The sequence below is a fragment of the Astatotilapia calliptera genome, chromosome 3 (assembly GCF_900246225.1).
Source record: "Astatotilapia calliptera chromosome 3, fAstCal1.2, whole genome shotgun sequence".
NCBI classification, from domain to species: Eukaryota; Metazoa; Chordata; class Actinopteri; order Cichliformes; family Cichlidae; genus Astatotilapia; species Astatotilapia calliptera.
This window is the reverse complement of record NC_039304.1, coordinates 5,780,657-5,803,390: the sequence shown is the minus strand read 5'-3', so window position 1 is coordinate 5,803,390 and position 22,734 is coordinate 5,780,657. Positions and strand designations below refer to the sequence as shown.

Here is a 22,734-nt window from a genome sequence, read left to right as displayed (position 1 = left end):
AATAAAATACTTTGCTCTCTACGACAAAAATATCGCTATCTGCACTTTGGGCTTCCGACCTTTGTATATCACTGCCAGATCAGATATACTACCTTTGCACTACCTTTGTGTTATCACCATATCAGCTGTTAACATTAGCTTTGCTCAGAATTGGCCATTCCACATGTGTCCCCAAGTGATACATCTTTAAATTCCTTGGCTCTGCTTTGATCCCCTAACTAAAGCTACTGCTATAAAACAGTCAAATGCAGTGAGATGAACATCTCTCATTGCTTATTAATAAATCTGTTGATTGAGTGTTTCTAACCTACATGAGAAAGCAGCATTTTTGACCAACACTATTTTCATCTTGCAGGTTCTCTACACTGCTGCAGGCTTGAATGTCTTATCCACTGAATGATCTCATCTCTCAGCAAAAAGACATAAGTAATTCATTGGACAGCAATACGATGCCCTGGCTTTCGTGTTGGCTCAGACTGGAGTGACATGTTACAACTATGAAAGCAATTAACTTAAGCAGGATTAAAAACAACATAAAAAGCCATGCAGCTGAATTATTATGTGCTCTACAAGTGTGCATTGACGGTCATTAACCAGCACCTCAGGATCCTCCATCATAGTTTAATTGTTTCTGTCTACTGTTAGTGCTTTTAATGATAGTGAAACTAAAACAATATATGATGAAAAGGTTTTACATAAAATCGATATTAATCTATATTAATTGCACATGAAGTGAAATGTTTGTCTTTATATGCCTGTTTTGTTTTAATTTGGGTGATTATGGGTTTTGCTGTTCAAAATTAAAAAGTATGTGAGATAATGGATTATCTCGACTTAATATTTCCTTCTAAATTTGAGTAAATTATGTGTGTATCTCAGTCTAGTCGAGTGCAAGCAACTACATTCGAGGCTGCTGACTTGACAATTGTCCAGATGACCTTCACTGGGCAATCCACAAGGACAGTAAGCCCCATAAGGTCATTGCTGAATGTCTAGTCATTCGCTGAGTGCTGCATAGAATGTATGGAAAATTGGAACGCTTTGAAAGGATGAGTGGGGTAGGGAGAGGTGGACAAGAAACAGGGATAACTGCAGCCATTAGATGTTTGCTGAGAAAAGTCAGTGCAAGATCTGACAGCAACGTAATAAATATACATATTTAAACTTTTACCTTAAAAATAAAATTTAAAGCAAAAGTTTTACATTCAGATTTCTATATACAAATAGATTTGTGGGTTATTTATAATTAAAAACATTGTTTTATGATATACGTTTTTATTTCTTCTTAGAACTTGCCAAAGGGTTTCCAACTAGAAGCCAAGTGTGACTACACTACAGAGGTGTGGACTCGAGTCACATGACTTGGACTCGAGTCAGACTCGAGTCATTAATTTTATGACTTTAGACTTGACTTGAAAAAATGTTCTAAGACTTGTGACTTGACTTGGACTTTTACACCAATGACCTGGGACTTGAATTGGACTTGAACCGGTTTACTTGAAAAGACTTGATATTTCACCCCAAATATAAAATTTAACATGCATATTATATAGAGATTGAAAATGTGACGTCATTCAGGGGTAAACCGCAAAGGATTCTGGGAACTCGTGGCAAGCGGTACTAGCACACGCAGGCTTTCAATTGAAATCAGTCACACAGCGTTAAAAAGAAACACAAAAAATGGCAAGAAGCTGTTGTATTATTAACTGCAATAGCCGGTCGCATGACAGCCACGGGAAGCCGACGGGTAAAGAGATCGGTTGTTATCGGATTATGTCGTTGAAAAGAAATTGTTCGAGCCATGTTTCCGAAGTAACAAAGACGTGACGGATGGCCTGGATTGCAGCCATTCAAAGACCAAATATAACGTCCCAGAACCCTCCAGCTCACAGGTTAGTCTGCTCCAAGCATTTACACGAAGGCAAGTCTTCTGTTGTAGTTAATACGTCATTTTCATAACATAATTGGTGATATAGGTTACAAGCAAGTCTGGCGCTGAACAGAAATTGTCCCGCTATGCTCCTTTATTTATTGTGTTTATTGTGCATAAACAGTGAATTGTCCTGACACAATATTGCGTTTCGCCTCTGTTATTATGGTACATTGACAAAAATACATACTTTTATTCACAGGATAAAACAGTTGTTTTGTATCACTAATTGCCCAGTACGATTACAGCATACAGTATTATTGTCACTGCTACATTTCTGTGATGCGTACCAGAAATTATTTCCACTACTAATTAATTACCATTGAGCTCAAAGGTCCTATTAATAAACGGTTAAGGAATGTGTATTTATGAAGACAATTTGTGAGACTGGTAAACTTATGATACGTACGATGGTCTTTCGTTCTACACGGTGCATTTCAAGGTCCTGTACCCATCCGGCGGTAAACTGTACCTGGGCTTGTTGCAGTGACCTGAAGTTACTAAACTTCATGAGTGTGTGCACTCACTCCAAGAACCGTATGATTATAAATATGCATATAAATATGCTACGATGAGATAGCTGACTTCATCTAACTAGCAAATGTTGTCCAGGCTACGTTGGTGATACAGTTTTTTTTAATGTGTATGATATTTTTGTCATGCGATTTTAAAGCTGGTCCTACAACCGCATCCAAGAATAACATGCAGCTTATCTTAGAACTGTCGGTGAAAATTATTCTTGGAGCTAGGTTTAATTGAGCTGCATTTTAAAGAGGTGCAATTTCACAATTTGTGTATATTTTCTAAGTTCACTATTTTGTCATGTGTTGAGAAAAACACAGATTTTAAAATTACATGGTCTAATATTTACATTTAACATATAACTGCAACATGCTTTTTTCATTTTTTTTTTAAAGACTCGAAAGGACTTGAAATTCAAAGTTTCAGACTTGTGACTTGACTTGGACTTTTACACCAGTGACTTGAGACTCGACTCTGACTTGCCTGACATTACTTGAGACTTGACTTGAGACTTGAGGATAAAGACTTGAGACTTACTTGAGACTTGCAAAACAATGACTTGGTCCCACCTCTGCTACACTATATCGTCACTGTGTTTGGATATGGTTATTGTTTAATTCATTTCACTTTAATTCAAGAATTACAGAACAGCATTACTGTGGTATGAAAAAACAACATATGACGTTTTTTTTCTGAGTTTAGTCGTAAATCTTGAGATATAATGCGCTGCTGCACGACAAAAGATTTGGTAACGTAACACCAACGATAACTCCTTGTGCATTTATTTCAGCTACAGAATCAAAAGTTTCTTTTATGTTTGTGTCTACAACCCACCCTGCCCTCCTTGCAATAGGCCAGCAGCTTGTCTTCTTCCTTGGGGTGGAAGATGAGCGTGTCAGGTGTGAAGTCGATGGACTGCCGCTGGAAGGAGGAACCTTCATCTGTGCTGATAAACAGCATTTGATCTCGTTCATTTATAGAGGAACCCACCAGAATTACCTGTAAGAGATGATAGAGAGAACAGCGAAGAAGAAAAGAAAGAAAAAGAAGAAAAAAGAAGGTCACAGGTGATACGGTCCAAAGCATCCTGCAACATATTTGGTGCTAAGTCAGCAGTCTGTTGAAAATATCCTCCTCATATCAGTACTTGTCCATGTTAATTCACCTGCATGCACTGAAAACCTGATAAATATGAATGCATTCACTTCCATGCATGCACATTCATTCAAGGCCATCCTCTGGAACAGAAAAACTTTCCATCAACCTTACAGGCGGCTTAAACCATGGCAACACTCTATTGATTATCTATTCAGACTTTTATAGCTCATAAAGTGAAAACATTAAATACAGGGGACACCAGGAACTGCCAACCCACCAATCACAATTATGTCCCAGACACTTGCAATAAGTGTCTCAATAGGGGAAATCGATAGGAACTAATGAACCAGTCATGTTCATTAACAGTGCGTGAGAGGTGGGAAGCTATCCCATGAGGGTTTTTGGTTGTTTACAGCAACTCCTTATAAAAAGTGTCCTCAGTCAGAGAAATGCAATAAAGTAACTAGCTGTATTGTTACTTAACAAATGTTTCAGCAAAGATTAATGGATGCAAACTAGAGATATAATTTTAATGAAAGGGATATTCAACATGTAATGGCTATTTAAAAAAATAAGTATTATGTGTGGGCAGAAACAATTGAGCAAACAAATAAATCAACTCATAGGAAATTGTCAAGGTACTTCCAATGCTTTTAATTCTTATTTTAAGACTGCATGCTTTTGTCCACGTACAAAGAAAGAAAAAAATCCCTTTTTAATGCCTATATTCCTCCTTCACTTCCAAAATAACCTTAATATTCAACCTTGCCGAAAGCAATTTGTATTCAATGGTATATTTAATAGTGTTTTCAAAGGTTACAGTAGCTCCTTCTAGAGGGAGTTCAGTACTTTAGTATTAGAAAAGAAAAGCTTCATATTTGTATGCTTATACTTGGGTAAATTTATTACACAAACCTGTAATAAATGCCTCTTACACAGCATGTTTGGCTCATCAAAGCGGGGAAAGCACAGTTTTAATAATGTTCACTTCAGTGTCCCAGTAGGCCAAGAAACTTATGGGTTATCTGCCTGATCTGGATTTATTTCAGGGCCTTGTGTTACAGAAGATACTTTTAGTAATTTTTGAATAACCAGTCCATCGATCTCTTTGGTCAAAAATCAGTCACACCTGCTGGAGAGCATCCACACACTTGATGCTTTGACAACTAGACCTAAACTCAGAAATCGAATGGTTCCTTTAAATCGCCAGAAAACAAAAAACAGCAGGAAGGATGGGTTTTTTTCAGCAGGAAGCCAAAAAACCCCCAAAAAGATCAAATAAAATAAAAAAGTATACTGTACAAGTTTAAAGCTCTTTAGGGCAGTGATTACACAAAATCTTGAGAGAGTACTTGAGAGATTTCTGTCTCCCTATCAAAGCAGGTAGGGAATAACCTGGAAATTTCAGGTTACATATTTGCTTCTAGAAGAGCATTGCTCATGTTCACAGAAATCTACTCCAGTAGTATTTCCTCTTTGTCCTTGCTGTCGATCTTTTCTTTTATTATCCTTTAATCCAACCTCTGTTTTGTTTTTATCTAAAGAAACACAAAGCTGGTGTAAAACCAGTGGCTATGTCCATCTTTTATACTGTCCGTTTCTAGAAAAAGAAAAAAATCATTACTACTTTTATAGCTAAACTAACACTGTGCTATTTTATTTTTTGTCCATATTTAATGTGTTCAGTGATTTGTATTATGTATGCCTATTTTCTGAACACATTTCTGGCAAATCTTCACCTGTCATTTCTTTTTATAGTCATCAGAACAGCTTCAATATCACAAAAGCCCTTACCCTAAACCTATAACTTCTTGATGCATGCTCAACTTTTCTCCCACAAAAACGCTAGGTCCGGATGAACAGAATCAACTTTTGGAGACTAAACCTATAACCATAACCTAATTGTAAACCTGACGCTAAAACTTGAGGGGACTGAGATTTTGGTCCCCTTCAGGGCTGTTGGTCCCCAGAAAAATGTCTAAACAGGTACACACGCACACACACACAACCCCTATTAGGATTCTCATCATGACTTCAATTAAGGAGTGTGTGTAGAATAACACATCTTTCTGGGTTGATACTTGAGAACTGTGTGTGAGTTGGGTGTAACTTCCGTTAGCACCACAGTCAATTAAAAGCTTGGTGTTTGTTTTGCAGGCAGAGCATGGTCAACAAGGAAGAGGAGTAGAATGATGATGTTAGAACAGCAGGAAAGAAGACTTTATTTCTTATAATACAGTTAATTTAGAAAATGTCAGCTGGGATTTGCTCAGTGTATTTGTTGTTTACAGCTAAAAAGCTCCACTGAAAAGCTCAAGTTCACCCTGTGGATGTAGGAAGTCAGCAAACAATTACTATCCTTAATTTCTACCAAAATGACCACTCCCAATCTCATATTTACATGTGTTTACAAAGTCTTTTGGCTTCTATGGTATAAAGCCTGATGACAGCTGTTTTGGCACACACTTTTGCCTCATGTCCCTGTGGGGCAGGTCCATCAATCGGTCAGCCCTCCTGTGCCAACATGTCATCATTTAAAGGATATCACTCGGTTTAACCTAGTTAAGCTAAGACAAACACTGAACATCCTCAGGACACACACGTACACAGTCCCACCTCACATATAGACATCATATCAACAAATGGAGACAAATGAGATGACAAATGCTTGAAAAAGAAGCATAAAGGTGCACCGGATCTTATGAATATGATTGTGTCAGTTGGTGAAGTTGCATAATCTCACCCAAAACAACCTGAAACTCGCTACTCAGAGGTACTGAGTACTATAAGCTTAGCAAAAAACAAAAAAAAGTTACAAATAAATAAACAATAAAAATCTGTACTACCACAAAGGTCATGCTCTTGATGTGTTTGCATTTGTAACTAGATTTCTGTAGTTTTAGCAACAGTGAAACACAGATCATCATGCAACGAAGCTAAACACAATTATACTTTTAGATAGTATTTTTAATTATTCGTTTTTTATGAAATGCTTTTCATTCAGTCTTTAAATTTGTTTGCTTGCTTTGTCACAATATCCACTACTAAGCCTATGGAAGCTTTTGACTAACCTTGATGCCATCAGATTATCTTTTTTTTTGTCATCAGAGATTTAAATGAAAACACACTGTTTAACTGAAAGTATCTGTTTGCACAGGAGGTGTGGGCTGTTAGTAGTCAGGCTGAGGAGGGGAAATGCTGCTCAATTGCATCATGGGACTAGAAACAGAATGAGAGCGTTTTTGAAATCTAGTAGGAGACACACACAGCGCTTTGAGTGCTCAGACAGAGTAGAAAAGCGCTATATAAGAACAAGTCCATTTACCATTACCATTTACACACTGAGGACTCCAAGTTGAGATATTTCTAAGCTTAAAGTGTATTACTAAATCACTTGAGAAATCTTTGCAGTTCCATTTGATTGTACTGGTCTTTTTGAGACCTTAGGTGAAAGGAGTTTAAAATTAAATTCAAAACCTTAGCCAAAAAAATAAACCTTTTCTATTCTATGCACTATTGTGAGTTGTGCATTTTATGTGGTACTTAAACGTCTTGTAACCCCTCCATATTCATGCATTGTTCCCTTATTGGGTTTCAACCTGGGAAACTCAAAATGGGACAAAATTGCTAAAACGAATCTTAAAATTGTTTTATCTTTTATTATTCACCACAGAAACCACAGAAAATAATGTAGGAGTTTGTAAAAGATGAGTGTGCCACTGATGCACTCATCCTCATGGCGCAGTAACCTGACTTACCAACAAGTGGCAGTCTTGTCAAACTGTAGGCTCGGAGGAATGCCTTCAAATCTTTACAGAGTTGAAACTGAGCTTGACTAACCAACTGACAGATAAGAAGGTGAACTTTTCAGTGAGGCTTCAAAAAAATGGGATCGGGGGAGGGCAGACAGACAATTCCTTTCGCACAAGTTATGATCCTCCACAATCAAAGGACTTTGATACATTCTTCCTTCATAACGATTTCCTCCGAGTAATAGCTCAAGCTTAGCAAAGCACAGTGCTCCTATTGTGCATGGCAGATAAAAGCAGACTCTAAACTTCCTGTGTCTGCTGTGGAGACTTCTGGGGTGTGACACATTAAGGGGACTTATAGGAACAAAACTCAGCTCTTTTTAATCTGCAAAACGGCTTAAACACCAGTGTGGCTTTGGGAAGAGCTTGCGTAATCTATGCGATGTTTGATAATCTTTCGATCACACTCTCTGATGTGTGTCAACAATGATCAGTTCCTGCTGTCAATTATAAAGCAGCACAATCTTCTTGGCAGCTTAAAACAGCTTATAAAAGAGTGCTGGTGTGCAGTTGGAACATGAACAACATGAAGGTCTATGCCCAGAGAAGAATGAGAATGTGCATTTGTTTTGCATGACACATCTTTGAACAGCTGAAGGGTTTTATGGCTGCAGGCTGATATGGCTGATGAAAACCTCAAGTCTTGAGAATGGAGAAAGCTTTTGCACGATACAAGCACACCGGCACAAATGCACACCTATGCAAATGAATTGTGTACTTACTGTACATGTGCACAGAAAAATGAGAGAAGTCGATGAAGGATACCGTTTGAATTGTTATTTTGCAAATATTATTTGTGAAAGTAATAAATCAATGAAGAACTCCGCGCCATGTTCAAGGTAATTATCTCAAAAATAGCTTTCAGTAGTCTTGTTATCCTTATATTCAGCCTGCTATCTATAATTCACAATACATTTTTGTTTCTCGTAACTTTGTTATGAACTCGTAGGAAAGATTCAATGGCCTGCCATGTAGCCATGTTTTGGAAAACTGTAAGTGAACCTTCCCAGATTTCAGCAATGAGTGACAGACAGATATAAAAGAAGATAAACCTAATTAGTTAGGACCTAGTCGTATAAATCAGAATGTTTCTTTGTTATTGACATCTGGGTCAACACACATAAACATACCCATACACAGGCATACTAGTGCAGTTCCTGGTACAGTTCCTTTCCACTCAATTACATATATAAATTGCTTGAGTTCTAGCTTCCACTGGGAGAGAGGGCCCCATGTGACCACAGCTTACTGAGCCATGGTCTGTTAGGAAGACCTGGGAGGGGAACGCAGCATGGGAGGCAAGAGGATATCACCAGACAGCATAACAAGTTTCAGAAGATGCTCAGTTAGTCCCTCCCTTTAGTCTTGTGGTGGTTATTAAACTAAACAAGGATGGATGGAAGTTTTGATCAGACAACCACCTTTTATTTATGACATGAGTCTCCCTCGTGCCCTACCTGAAGTACTGCACATCTCTGTTGTACCATCTTAGTTTAAGATTTGTTTGCAGTGTATTTCAGGATTGTTTCATATCACCAATGAAACAAATCCTCTTCAGGTAGTTCTTGTCATATCAAAATATAGTCATGCTATTTGGACAGAGTGTGAAATCAAGGTCATCTTGCTGAAGTGGTTTGCATAAGGACCAAACAGCCATTTCATTTGAATGAATTAGCAGGGCATATAGTGCCTGAATACCTATAATAATGTTCTTTTTGTGGAGGATTAGGACAAAGAATATGAGAGGCTCATTTTAAAGCCTAGAGTAGTTTGAAAGTTTGAGAGTATTGTATGTCTGTTTGATCATTTCGAACATTTTTAACTTTCTAGAAGACTGAAAAAGCAATGTTACCTTAAAAAACTGTTTTTGACTCCAATCTCAGTAACTCAGCAACAAGCTATGAAATGACCTTGAGTTGAGACTGTTTTGCCCAAGGTCAAGATTGTAGCATCAAACTCCACTTCTGTCTAAACCCAATAACAACTATGACATTTCTTATTGAGTTAGAGGAGCAAAAACGATTTTTATGATACTATTTGGTCTTATATTCACTTTTGTAATTTCTTCCACTGTGGTAATTCCACTAGTTTAAGTGTGGTTTCAACTTTGTCAATATTTTCAATCAATCCTCAAGCAGGTTAATCCATAATGTTGAATGGATATTGTATCACTTCAATATTCATTCCCAGTACAATCAGTTTCAAATTTAAAGACTTAGCAAAAGCCTCTTGCTCAGAAGCCAGTCCTGACTCTTTCCAGCATTTTTGTCCCTGCACTTCTCTAAGGTGAGGTGAGAAGTGGTTAGAATGGGGAATCAGAAAGCCAAACATGAACAACACATTGTCAGAGGTGTCAGAGATAGAGGTGTGAGAGGTCTGGCAGTGTGTTTTTTGGCCAGCTTTGCGACAGTGTGACAGTCCGACAGTCCATTAGCTTCCTCCCAGGCAGCTCCATTTGTGTTACAATGGAGGTGACCAGTTTCAGCAAAGTCCCACATCTTGGCTTGAGTTTAGATGAAAACACACACACACACACACACACACACACACACACACACACACACACACACACACACACACACACACACACACACACACACACTGAGGGTGTGGAAAATCACCAGTCTGAGAGGACCAGTAGTTGAAGAGCATGAAGTTCAAATGCATATTCTTTATACCAAACTTTACAACCTAATGCACTGAAAAAATAATATTGAGAGGCTGGCAGGGGCTGTAAATGTGACAGGAAACACACCCACGTTTTTTTTTTAATACAATGACAAATAATGTGATTAAAGTAATGCATTACTTACTAATGCATTACTTTAATCACAATACATTTTTTAGTAACGCAGTAATGTAACGTGTTTTTGCTGAACACTAGCCCTATCTTCAGTCCTTTTCAGTTCATGTGCTGGAGGGAGGACAGTGGTGCAACAGTCTACATCTTTTAAGTGGAGTGGAGATGAACATTACTTTTATTTTTATTGTGCAAAAACATCTGTACAGTCTCAAGCTAATGCAAAGCTATCCAAGAACCCAGAATGATGTTAAAGTTAAGTGTATGCTAACACTAGCCAAGCAGCTTGGCCTACTCTTCAGCAGCTAACAAAGATAGTAATGAGTAGTCATGCTGGGAACATTGTAGCCTCCATTTCTCTCTGTACATGATTCAAGAGCAGAATAACTGTGGCGATCACTTTGAAGTCTCCTTGGGCTTTTTCAGCTGTGTTGTGTTGGTGGTTTTGTATGTCTGTCCTCTGTCCAATGCAGGGATGTGCATTGGTGTGTGGAACAAGTAAAGTGTACTATAGTAATTTCTTTCCAGTGATGACCTGAACACTGGTGATAATTAGTAAAAGAGACATCAGATTTATATTAATTGATTTTCTCATCATGCAAATGTACTTAAAGTCTACTGTCTCATGCTACAGTTTGTAATGCTAGTCCTTGTGAGTTCAGCATACAGACACTTGAACCTGTTGCTGCAGGTTCCAGTTAGGGTGCTGACCCACCAACTCACAGTATTGGTGGGTCAGACAAGAACAAGGACTACCGTCTGAAGCTGCTGTCCAACACTGTGGATTCCCAGTCTGTCAGATTCATGATGCAGGTCAATACTGATTTTACTCCTTATGGGGAGTTGATTTATGATTTTACTTATGGGGTGGCTGTGGCTCAGGTGGTAGAGCAGATCAGCTACCGACTGGAAGGTTGGTGGTTCGATCCTTGGCTTCCCCAGTCTGCATGCCAAGTACTCTTGGGCAAGATACTAACCCCAAGTTGCTCTCCGATGCATCCACTGGAGTGTGAATGTGTGTGAATGCTTAGATTGCACTTAAGTACAGTTCCTTCTGTACATTGTATGAGTGGGTGTGAATGAGGCATGTTGTATACAGCACTTTGAATGCTCCGGGAGAGTAGAAAAGCAGAAGAAGCAGTTCTTTTCCATTTAACCCACATTTGCTCATAATTTATGTATATTTCTCTCTATTCATTCATTGATGCAGACATGCATTAATATATAAAAATATTTTTAAAAAAGAAGTTTTAGAGACAAGCTTACTGTCATATATACCATAATTCATGGATGTTAACACAGTTAAAACTATGTTTCTATTTGATTTGATCAATGTGTACTTTATCAGTGTGCCCACCTAAGAAAACATTTGATCCACTCACTGCTGGCTTAAATAACCACTGTTTATACTTTATAATACTGTCTATTTAATTATGTGCAAACTGTGTGAAATGCACACCAAAAGTTTAAACTGACATGACGTGAGATGTAATTTTCATGCAGAACCAGGTGTAATCCTACCTCTAACCATTTTAAAAAGATTTTTTGAAATGGCTGTCAAAGATACATTTTTTTAATTGCTCAGCTTTGCTTGCTTGTTGTCATGTCATTAAATAATATTTCACAATTAAAACGAAAAAGAAAGTGGCAATTCCAGTAAGTGTGTGGTAACTCTGAGATTGACACGGGTAGATACAGTGCAGAATGATGTGGGTTTGTTTCGTGTGGGGCCTGTCCCAGATTCAGCCCTGTAGCTTCTCCCTCCATTTGAAGCCTCCCAGAGCACAGAGATTGGGACTGACATAGGCCTTGATATACTCTTCTCCCTTTTTGTGTGATTTTTTTTTCTTTTTTCTGTTCTACAGCAGCTTTTGCTAGCAGGGCTGGACTGGGACAAAAAACTTTGACTAGAGACCGGCCCACCAGGTATTATAGGAAAAATCATAAAGCCTTTGAATGAAAACAAACACTGTTGTGACAGTGATGTACACTGTTTTGATGGTATATGTATGATTTCTATACGTTGTACATCAGATAAAAACTTTGGTTGTAAGATTCAGATAATTATTTAATAAAAGCTAGATATTTTAAATGAGAATAAGAAAGAAAAGTATGTCTTTGCTGTTGTTTAACACGACAAACGCTGGTTTCCTCTTTGTGGCGCAAAGTGGGATAAACAAACATGAGAGAAAAGCCGATCAGCTGATCATTGATCAGTTTCACGATTGACTGAGAGAAGAAGAGACAGCTGACAACGTAAAGACAGAGAAAAACTCCAGCTTTGTGTCTTTTTCCATTCTAGCTGAAGCACGGGACAAACTGCGTTCCTTTTCAGCCTCAATACGAAACGCGTAATATTTTCTCTGAATACGGGACGATTCCGTTTTTTAGGGGTCGGTTGGCAACTCTACTAACTAACCTTATCAATGAAATAAAGTTCACTATCAGTAACATAGCACCCACCCAGCTGTAGAAACTCAAATTCAAATTCAAATTTTATTTGTCACGTACACAGTCATACACAGTACGATATGTAGTGAAATGCTTGGACAACTGCTCGTGACTCCGTCATGCTAGCTAGTACGCAGTACGAGTTATTGTAACTGACGGCAAAAAGTCCACCACCTTTCATTGTTTATACTGTTATAAAAATAAATAAATAAAAAAAATCATCGGCCCATGAAAACGAAAAATCACCTTGCCCGGTATGCCCGATGGCCAGTCCAGCTATGTTTGCTAGTATGAATATGTCTGAAAATTTACCTACAAATTAGATGCATAATAGGTGTGAATCATTAGTTTGGCTATATTAAAAAACATCGTTTTCCAAAACAATAGGCAAAGACTCAGTATTCTGCCTCCTACTCCCTCATAGCCATCATTGTCTCAGAATGCAGGATCTATATTTGCCTTTATCTTTGTACAGCTCTGAAGTGAACACATATTATCTAAAAAAACATTTAAATAGGCTGACTCCAGCAACTGAATCTTAAAGCAAGAGAGAAACTTCAGTGTTGGGCATGGAAACAGTAGTTTCACATCCTTCAAATCCCCACTCAAGACCAATATAATATCATTCAAGGTTTTGTAGACAACATACAAGACATTTTCATTTGGTCAAATTATAGGTAGACTGTGTAAAATCTCATCAACAGATGTCAGGAGATTGCAGATTCCAGTCATATGAATTTTGTTTTCTTAGTTCTCACAATTGAAGACATAATCCTAGCAGCACTGGCTGCTGTACTACAAACAACTCTGGCGACCTTCATCTGTAATGAGTGTAGGATGTCAGCCTGTTGTTTAACTCAGCTGGTGTCCATGTGTATTTACTCTGGAGTGAGCTGTACAACTTAATGAAAGCAGTCTGATATGAGTTGATGAGTCAGCGAAGCTCACTTCTGTCCGATGGCGGCGATACTGAGGGGAATTGTTGAGGATATATATTATATAACCTGCATGGATACATTTATTCCTTCAATTTGCAAAAAGTCCCCCTTCATAAAGGATTTCAAACATGACTAATTGCTTTATAATGGTTTACTCATTCTTTATCAATCAGTTATCAAAGAACAAGTTCTGCATTGGCAGATTGAGGTAAATCCCTGACATTTATCATTTTCCTTCAGAAACTCACTTCAGACTACATCAGAGTGAAAAAAGAAGCCTAACTTAAAAAGGCATTCATTGTTAGAAATTTTAACTGATTTGAAAACACCATTGTCTCAGCGCCATTACATTTCTCTTCTTTTTATATTTTCTCTGACTGCATGATGCTCTTTTTACCTCAGCTGTTTCCTGTCTTTCTATGTAATTTTCCTCCTCACTTTTGGATTCGTGTACCTTTAGTGTTCTCCCCGTATCGCCTTCTTCTCCCTGACTCACTGTTGATGATAGACAGCAGGTCTAAGCTCTCCATTAGAAGTTGGAGACAATGATCAAACCTCAGGAAAGCTCTCTCTCCTTTTTTAATTACATTCCTCTGTCAAGTAAAAAGAAGAAAAGAGAGCGAGAGGGAGGAGAGGAACCTCTGAGCAATTATTCTAGACTTAATTACATAAAGTGAAAAAACTCCTTCCTGCCTGAAGCTGTGAGAGAGAGAGAGAGGTCTTCACTGTATTCCACACCTGAAAGACTTCTGTTACTGATGACTGCCATTCAGATGCCAACCACCTACACACGCATAGAGTCCTGTCAAAAGTATTTTCCTGATTTCTTTATTTTTTGCATTTTTGTTACACTTTAAATATTTCATATCATCAAACAACTTGTAATATTAGAAGCTATTTTACAAGAATTGGCCTAATGTGATTTAGCCCAAAATGTAATAACTACTTGTTCCACATTACTTTTTCACATAGGGCCAGGTAGGTCTGGATATCTTTTTTTTTAATTAATAACAAATGAATAATAAATGATATCATTATTTAAAAACTGCATTTTGTATTGACTAATTTTTGTCTAATGATAACATTTGTTCGATAATCTGAAAGACGTGTGACAACTACTCAAGAAAATACAAAAATATCAGGAGAGGGGCAAAATACTTTTTCATAGCACTAAATGTATTCATCTCCATGACAACTCTAGTCTGACACAGGGAAATAATATTATATTGCCACAGGAATAAATAGAAGACAATGACCTCAAAATGAGAAAAATATTTATAGGCAGGAGATATATGTGATTGTCAGTATATGGAAACATCCAACCTCAAATATGTAAAAAATATAACTGATCATTAAAACTGATTCAAATGGCCAAAGTTAATTGAACTAAGTTTACATTTAATATGATAAAATGCTAAACAAGTCTATGTTTTGTTAGGTTGAAGTATTATTGTATTATTGTACAACAATACAATTGTAGTTTTGTATTATTAAAGTCCAATTAAGCACTTTAATTATGACTGAGTGTGTTCTCATAGATGGTCACACAAAATAAGTGAACTGAATGCTGGTTGCTTGTGTAAACTGATACATAGAAGGGCTGCAACATCTGAATCTCACCAAAAGAACTTAGAGTTATGTTTCTTTTTCAAACAGAAGTAACTGAAAAACATTTTCAGTGATAATTATGGACAGGTGCAGTAGTGTGGTTTTCTGCAGCTGCCTTGGTTTCCTCTCACTTCAAAAGGTTATTTGGCGATTCTAAATTGGCCATGAGGGTGGGCGTGAGATGGATAATATAAAGCAGAAGATGAATCAAGTGAATGGTCATTGGTATTTTTGGCCATACAAGCAAAATAAAATAAAGTAAATAAAGGTGAAAGATTAAGGGAAAGCTAACCTATTAAAATAAGTTTTCAGCATGATGTTTAAAACTGTTTAAAATAACAGAATCACCTGATTGATTGAGGAAGGCTGTTCCACAGGGTGCTACAGCCTCACGAGCACGATCACCTCTAGTTTTAAAATCAGAGCGACAGTCAGTTAGGAGACCCTGGTTAGAAAATCAGAAACAGACTGCATGAATAAGGTCTCAGAAGCTCTGCTATATAAGCAGGGAACTGTCCATGTAGAGCCTTATATGTCAATAATAATAGAATTTTATAGAATAAAAAAGTAAAATAATAAAGTGTATTCTGAATTTCAATGGAATGAAACATGTCAGCACACTCTCAACTGTAACGGGGTAAAAAGGTCACCCGCAACCTCTCTTCCAGCTTATTCTTCCTTACAACCATCAAGAATTGGAGGCGGTGCTGAGCCTTTTCCACCACAGATGTTGTATTAGCTAACCAACGACCCTCAGAGATATGACTCCATCATAAGTTGATGTGGAGAGGGGTTGGGCTAACTCTGTGCCTCCATGATGACATTTTGGTTTGTTTGGTATTGAGAGTAAGGTTTTTACACAATGCTGCCAGCCACTGCCCCTCATTCCTATAGATACTCCAGTTAAGAGCCCCAATAAATTGGTGCCATTCACAAATTTTATTTTTGCATTGAATTAATGAATGGCAGCATGGTGGCACGGTGGGTAGCACTGTTGCTGCACAGCATGCTCTGGGTACTCCGGCTTCCTCGTACAGTCTAAAGACTTGCAGTTAGTGGGGATAGGTTAATTAATCAATCCAAATTGCCCATAGGTGTGAATGCGGGACTGAATGTGAGTGCGAATGGTCGTCTGTCTCTGTGTGTTAGCCCTGCGACAGACTGGTGACCTGTCCAGGGTGTACATAAGAAGTGAACTTTGAGTAATTTCTGAGCCACTGCTTTGTTAGAAACTATTACACAGAGCGGCCAAAGCACTTGGCAAAGCAGACCTGGCTAAAACGATCCTTTTCGCATGCGGAATAAATCATTTCCATATGGTTTAATTAAATCCTTGAGTACATCGAATAAAATGTCAGATTTAGCTGTTTCTCTGCTCAAAATACAATATCATATGAATACATACTGCACGCAGAAATACAATATACATGTTTTAAACTTTGAAAACATTCGGAGCAGATTATAACTATTACATTACTGTTTGCTGCTTTTCAACCATCAAGCCATTCAACAGTTTTGATTGTTTCCATATAAGAAAACTGGACTCTTTGGCACCGCTATAGATAGAAAATAATCAACTCAGTCATTTAACCATTTTCTTGCTTCCTATTTCTAGTATTGTGGAATGTTTTCTAGAATTTCTGTTTAAAACCACACTGATAAAAACAGTTTTTCTATGATCAATTAATACAATCTAAAAAAAACTGCTGTAATCTGCTCAAGGTTCAGACTAGAGCCTGTCCCAGGACACTTTCGGCAAAAAGTGGCATGAAAAGCTTCTATGTCTATCACACAAATGCATAAACAGACAAACACTTTCACACTCTGCCTCAGACAGGCATTAAATTCAACCTTCTGGCTGTCAGGTGACTTTGCAAAACCACTGAGCCACTCTGAGCAAATTCCCTCCTGTTTAATTCCAGCGATGCTGAAAACAAACCCCACAACCTCATCATCAAAAGTAATGCAGCCACAAGAAATAATTCTGCTCTCTATTTTTCATTACTGCAATCATTTGCGAACACAGCAAGACCTGTGACAAGATTGAAAGAGGGCATCTCATTTCCAGTTTCAGTTGGTTCGTCTTGAAAAGTTAGTTTTGAAAACAGTTTTCTGTAGTAATTTTTGTAGGATGTGTTAATGTAAGTCCTGGAGACTCAAGACTTTAGCTGAGAGACAACTTAAAGCCGGACATCTCCACCAGGTTAAACTGTGAAATTGCTCCCTTTATTTACTAATATTAAAATGATAATGTGAAAACATTGCCTTATGAACTTAAAATGCATCTACTTTGCATTTTCTCTAAAGAAAAATTGTCATATATATATATATATATTTCAACAGCATGTTATTGATGTTTGCTTCCAGGCAGCAGTGTTAAATTTTCCAACTTGCTTTTGAAATAAGCTACTGTCATTGATCACACACTACCTAATTTGAAGTGTGCATCTACTGAAACAAGGTGCCAGCAGCAGCATTAGAGTACAATAGTTGTGACACAGCATTCTATTCAATGACACAACATAAGTCAAATATAAGCACAAAAGTAGACTAACTAGTCTTGATGCATTCTCAATCATCCAGGAAAGTAAATCTCCAAAAAGTTGATTCTGTTCATCTGGACGTAGCGTTTTGTGGGAGAAACGTTTTGTCACTCATCCAAGTGACTTCTTCAGTCTCAGCTGACTGCAGGTTTCCCCAAATCTTATAAACAGTAAATTTGCACAATGACAGAGTAACATAGTGTACGCTGTTAAGTGCCCGGAGTATTGCCAGGATTTATACATCAGGGAAACCAAACAACCTCTGGCAAAGCGGATGGCACAACACAGAAGAGCCACCTCGTCGGGCCAGGACTCTGCAGTCTATTTACACCTACAGGCCAGTGGACACTCTTTCAATGATGAGGATGTACACATCCTGGACAGGGAGGAACGCTGGTTTGAGCGCGGAGTCAAGGAGGCCATTTACGCGAAAAGGGAAAGACCATCTCTGAATCGAGGAGGGGGCCTAAGAGTACATCTTTCGCCGTCTTACAATGCTGTGATTGCAGCCATTCCCCAACTCTCTGTGAATGGTACTCATGGCCATTGATCAGTCATCTTTGATCAGTGGGTATTGGTCAGTGGTTGTTGATCAATGGTCATGAGAATTTGCATAATTATGAATAAAGAACTGACCTCCCAGCCCAGGGCTGGTTTCAGTCATTATGCAAATTTACTGTTTATAAGATTTGGGGAAACCTGCAGTCAGCTGAGACCGAAGAAGTCACTTGGATGAGTGACAAAACGTTTCTCCCACAAAACGCTACGACCAGATGAACAGAATCAACTTTTGGAGATAGACTAACTAGTGTTTTCCCTGAAGATTTTAAGTAAAAATAGTTATTATTATTATTGTTAAAGGGTTAAGCAGTCATTTTGTAAAGTACAAAAAATAATAAAATAGTCCAAAAAAATGTATTTCAACTTTCTGCTAAAGCAACAGTTCTAAAAAAAATCCTCCACCCTTCATGATTGTCAACTTATAGTAAATAGTTGAAGCAATAGACTGTTGGAGTAGTCACAGCAGAGATGTAATCTGGTCCAGTTCATCTTGTTAAAATGTAAAAGCCCAGACCTCCTTCTCCCCATCCTGCTCCTCCAGCTTGTCCAAGGGAACAGGGCACAGCACAAAAAAGGGACACGGACCCATCTTCCTGCAGGCCCACCACTCGCAGGAGGTGTGCATTGTAAGCCGGACGGCGGCTCTGGCGGACCAATCACCCGGCTACCAAGACTGTATTTTATTTTACTTTAATTTATTTTGGTTAAGTAATGGTTAGGTAATACTCTCTGCTTGCCTTTTCATAAAACTAACCACTTGCCACTGCACTAAACATGAAACAAAGGAACACGAATAATAAGATAATCATAAATAAATACAAAAAATAAAAATACAATTCCTAAAATATATAAACTATGGAGAAAAAACATTTAAAAATCAAATTTAAATATATTAAATAAGAACATAATGAATCCAAGGGATCATGACAATAACAGTGTGAACTAAGTCATTATTGCAAAGAGGGGTTAAGGATTATATTGCTGCTGAGGGACACATAAAAAACAAGAAATGCCCCAGGTGCATTAAATGCAAACACTGGAGTGATAACAGAGAGCTGTATGAAGGGGGGGGAAAGGTTACCAAGTCAGTTTTGGGTATTGACATTAAAAGTGGCCAGTTTGTCAGCTGCTGCACCACTGAGGTCAACTGGCTAACCATCACCGCCTGGAACTGCCACAAACACTTAGGATTGTGTCCAGAACAGAGGGTTAGAGACACTCACCGAGAAAACAACAGAAAGGGTTGCCTTGACCTTGCAACCTTGTGGTGGCAGCAGTAGAAAATATTACAGAGCAGCACAACTTTGGAAAGTGACTATCAGGTAGTAATATGGAGATTAAGAAAAACTTGTTATAAAGACCATAGAGAAGAGATGTAACTACCTGAGACTTGATTCTCGATTCATTGTATTCTTGAATGCTGACGTCAGTGAGCTGGAATCCACACGTGGTTAAGTTATGCAAGCTCTACAGAATATTTATGCCTTTTTGGTGAGGGTGCAAAGGCCAAGCATGTACACGTTGCAATCAATAAATTTCTTTCAATTTTTTTTAAATTCAGCATGTAGATATTCCTGTTCTGTGGTCATTGCTGTAATAAATTATTTGCATCTTTTATAATTTAGGACATTGTCAGTAGATCACCCACAGACATTTTCACTCCAATTGGCGCATGTTTGCAATTGCGACAACACGCTTATTAGCCACACTTGGTAAATCTCTAGCTATAAACCCTAGCAGTGCTCAGGAGAACTAAAGTTTAATGATCACTCTCTGTGGGCAGATCACTTCTTTTTATAATCAAGTGAACTTTGATGCCGACCTCAAGATTAATTTACTATTTAGCTTGATTGATGCTAGAGAAGCAGAAAAGATTCAGTTACAAAGATGAAGGGAGATGAATGGAAGCCGAAAGACCGAGAGACAGCCGATAGGTTACAGCAGACAGACCTCTGCACTGCCCTGACCGACACAATTAAAAACATTATGCTGCCAAGACCCTCTCACGCGACACACACACTAGTCTGCCAGACCTGCCCTGACAGCTTCGCCTGGCAAAATTCAATTACCACTTATCACCAGTGACAGGGGGCATCACTCTGACTGGCATACATATATTCCTGGTGCTGGACACACAAGAGAAGTGTAGCTTGGTGAAAGCAGGGTCAGTAAATCACAACATGGCAATGTACAGCACAGAGTGGAATAACAGTCAACACAGTGGTAAATGAAGTAACACAACAATGACTTCTGAATATTCTGAATATCATTTTAGTACACGTTTGCCAAGGCCTAAATAACTTTCCTCAGAACTGGATGACAGTTATGTTCAGGTTTAGACGTGTGTAAGGTGTGGCCCTTTTGAACACTCTTGAATGCATGGTTAGTTAAAAACCTGGGAGACTGTTACAGAAGCCAAGTTATTACAGCCATTCATAAACACCTACCAACAAGGACTCAAGGTAGTCTATGTGTATGCCAGTGCTTCCTGGCAACATAGACTTTATCTTTGTGGGCTACCCACATATATTTGCAGCCATATAGTATAATTTTCTATTTATTGTTCTTTTTCCCCCTCACCTCAGTAATGGACACTTTACTTTCAGTTGCTGCTAACCGGCTGGATCTGTCCTTTCTTGTGCTTTCCAACATAAAGGCTGATCAGGTCACTGTTGTGCTAATCTCCAATGCCTCCCATCACACAGACTCCAACTGCACCATTGTGGATGGTGACAGAAGTCCACTGAAGATCCAGCTCTCATGGCACATAATATATTGATGCCTACTTATAGGTGTCTTTTAGTGGTGATATCGACTGGTGAGTGGGTTTGATTTTAGAGACTTAAAAAGTCTGGCTTGGGAGGTTGAAAAGGTGATGATGGGTTGTTGTTGTGTTTCATTTGCTGCAGAAGTCAGGTGGTGAAGCTGGGAGTGACATCACTCAGAGATCATCACTGCTACGTTGGGCAGAAAAGACCTTCTGGATCTCAAGGGAATAAAAAAGTAGAGTTTAAAGTATAGTAATAGTATTTCTTAATAATACAACTCAAGACGTTTTCAGTGTGATGTCATTAAATCTGGTTCAATTTGTCCTGTTGAAGACTGAAAGACGCTGCATTTATTTTTGCTTTCTTTCCTATTTTTTTCTTTGTGTGTGTGTGTGTGTGTGTGTGTGTGTGTGTGTGTGTGTGTGTGTAGGGGGTAGTTTCTGCTTGTATTTCTGTAAAAGTCACCACACACCAGTGGGCACTCCTCCACAGAAAGAGCCCTTGGTAAACCACTAAATATGCAAATATTCCCTGCTGAGGAGGCTGGTATCGTGAATTATCCATATTTGCATCATATTTCTATCACCATCCATCACTTATTGCTACATTCTAAGATGAAGCATAAGTTCAGTCAACTGTGCTCTCTGCATAAATTTGAAAGCAAAGCAAAAAAAAAAACCCCAAAACAAAACAATAAGCAGGTGTGTGAGTTTTTTGTAATAAATACCTAGTTTTGCTAAAAGGTTAAATTGCAGTGGCTGAAGGTTTTCCAAAGCAGTTAATTTTGTAAGAACCTCAACAATATCTCAGCTACTTAAAGTACAAATTGCTCTTTTCTACCACAAGGTCAATTATCCATGCTATAAGAGCTCTCAGGATGAAATGGCCACAGCTCTCAATAAGTGGAGTACTCTTGTGGTCACCTGACGTGTTTTAACAGGGTGGAAAGTACACAGTAGGTTCTGAGCTTTAAATTCAATCTGATCTCAACCCGTGAGTTAGCGAAATGGACCCGAAATGTGCTTAAACAAGAACACAAGGGCGGATAATGATCTTAATTGCTGGAGAGAGGTTTGATACCATATGCGTGGGAACAAAAACCCATTAGCTCAATTATTTCACAACAGTGTTGCAGGGCACTTGCGTGGTGGAGATAATTGATTTGAACAGATATGGAGTATTTAATTGACAGTGTTTTGGGAAATTTGACAAGAACTGTTTTTTAAAAGAGAAAATAAGTGATTTCACAGCAGAATCAAGACATTTATTTTATGTGATTTACCCCCTTTAGACAGCTGAAACACAAGGGGAAAAGTGCACTAAGAAGTGCAAGGCATCCACTGAACACTTTATTCCAGGAAGAGCCCCAGATATTTTACTATCATTGCTTTCCATGCTTTCACTTTTCTCTCCTCCTTTCAATGCTCCTTTTTCCTTAATAAACACTTAATAACCCAACTAAACCTAACTTAAGCACTTAAAAAGGAAACATCACAATGCCCTTTCCCCTAAATCTGCTTTACATAAGCAGTAGCAGTACAATGCTCACATCAAGCAGCGCTTGTTACCAAGCTTAAATTCTTGGCCCTGATCACTCAGGGCAGCAATCTCCCTGTTCCCCTTCTGATTGCACTGGGCACCGGGCTGAATGTTCATACCTCAACATCCAAGGAAGAGCTTTAGAATTTTTTTGTTGAATTAAT

At 38.3% G+C, this 22,734-nt stretch overlaps 1 protein-coding gene across 5 annotated transcripts in view; it reads right to left on the bottom strand.

Annotated features, from left to right (window-relative positions):
• Positions 1–22,734, bottom strand: part of sorcs2 (sortilin-related VPS10 domain containing receptor 2) — a 367,598-nt gene that overhangs the window by 83,373 nt on the left and 261,491 nt on the right. For all 5 annotated transcript variants that reach the window (XM_026160567.1, XM_026160560.1, XM_026160578.1 and 2 more), the window contains exon 4: positions 3,287–3,451. In XM_026160567.1, the coding sequence (XP_026016352.1) occupies positions 3,287–3,451 (165 nt within the window). The remainder of the gene's footprint in view (positions 1–3,286; positions 3,452–22,734) is intronic.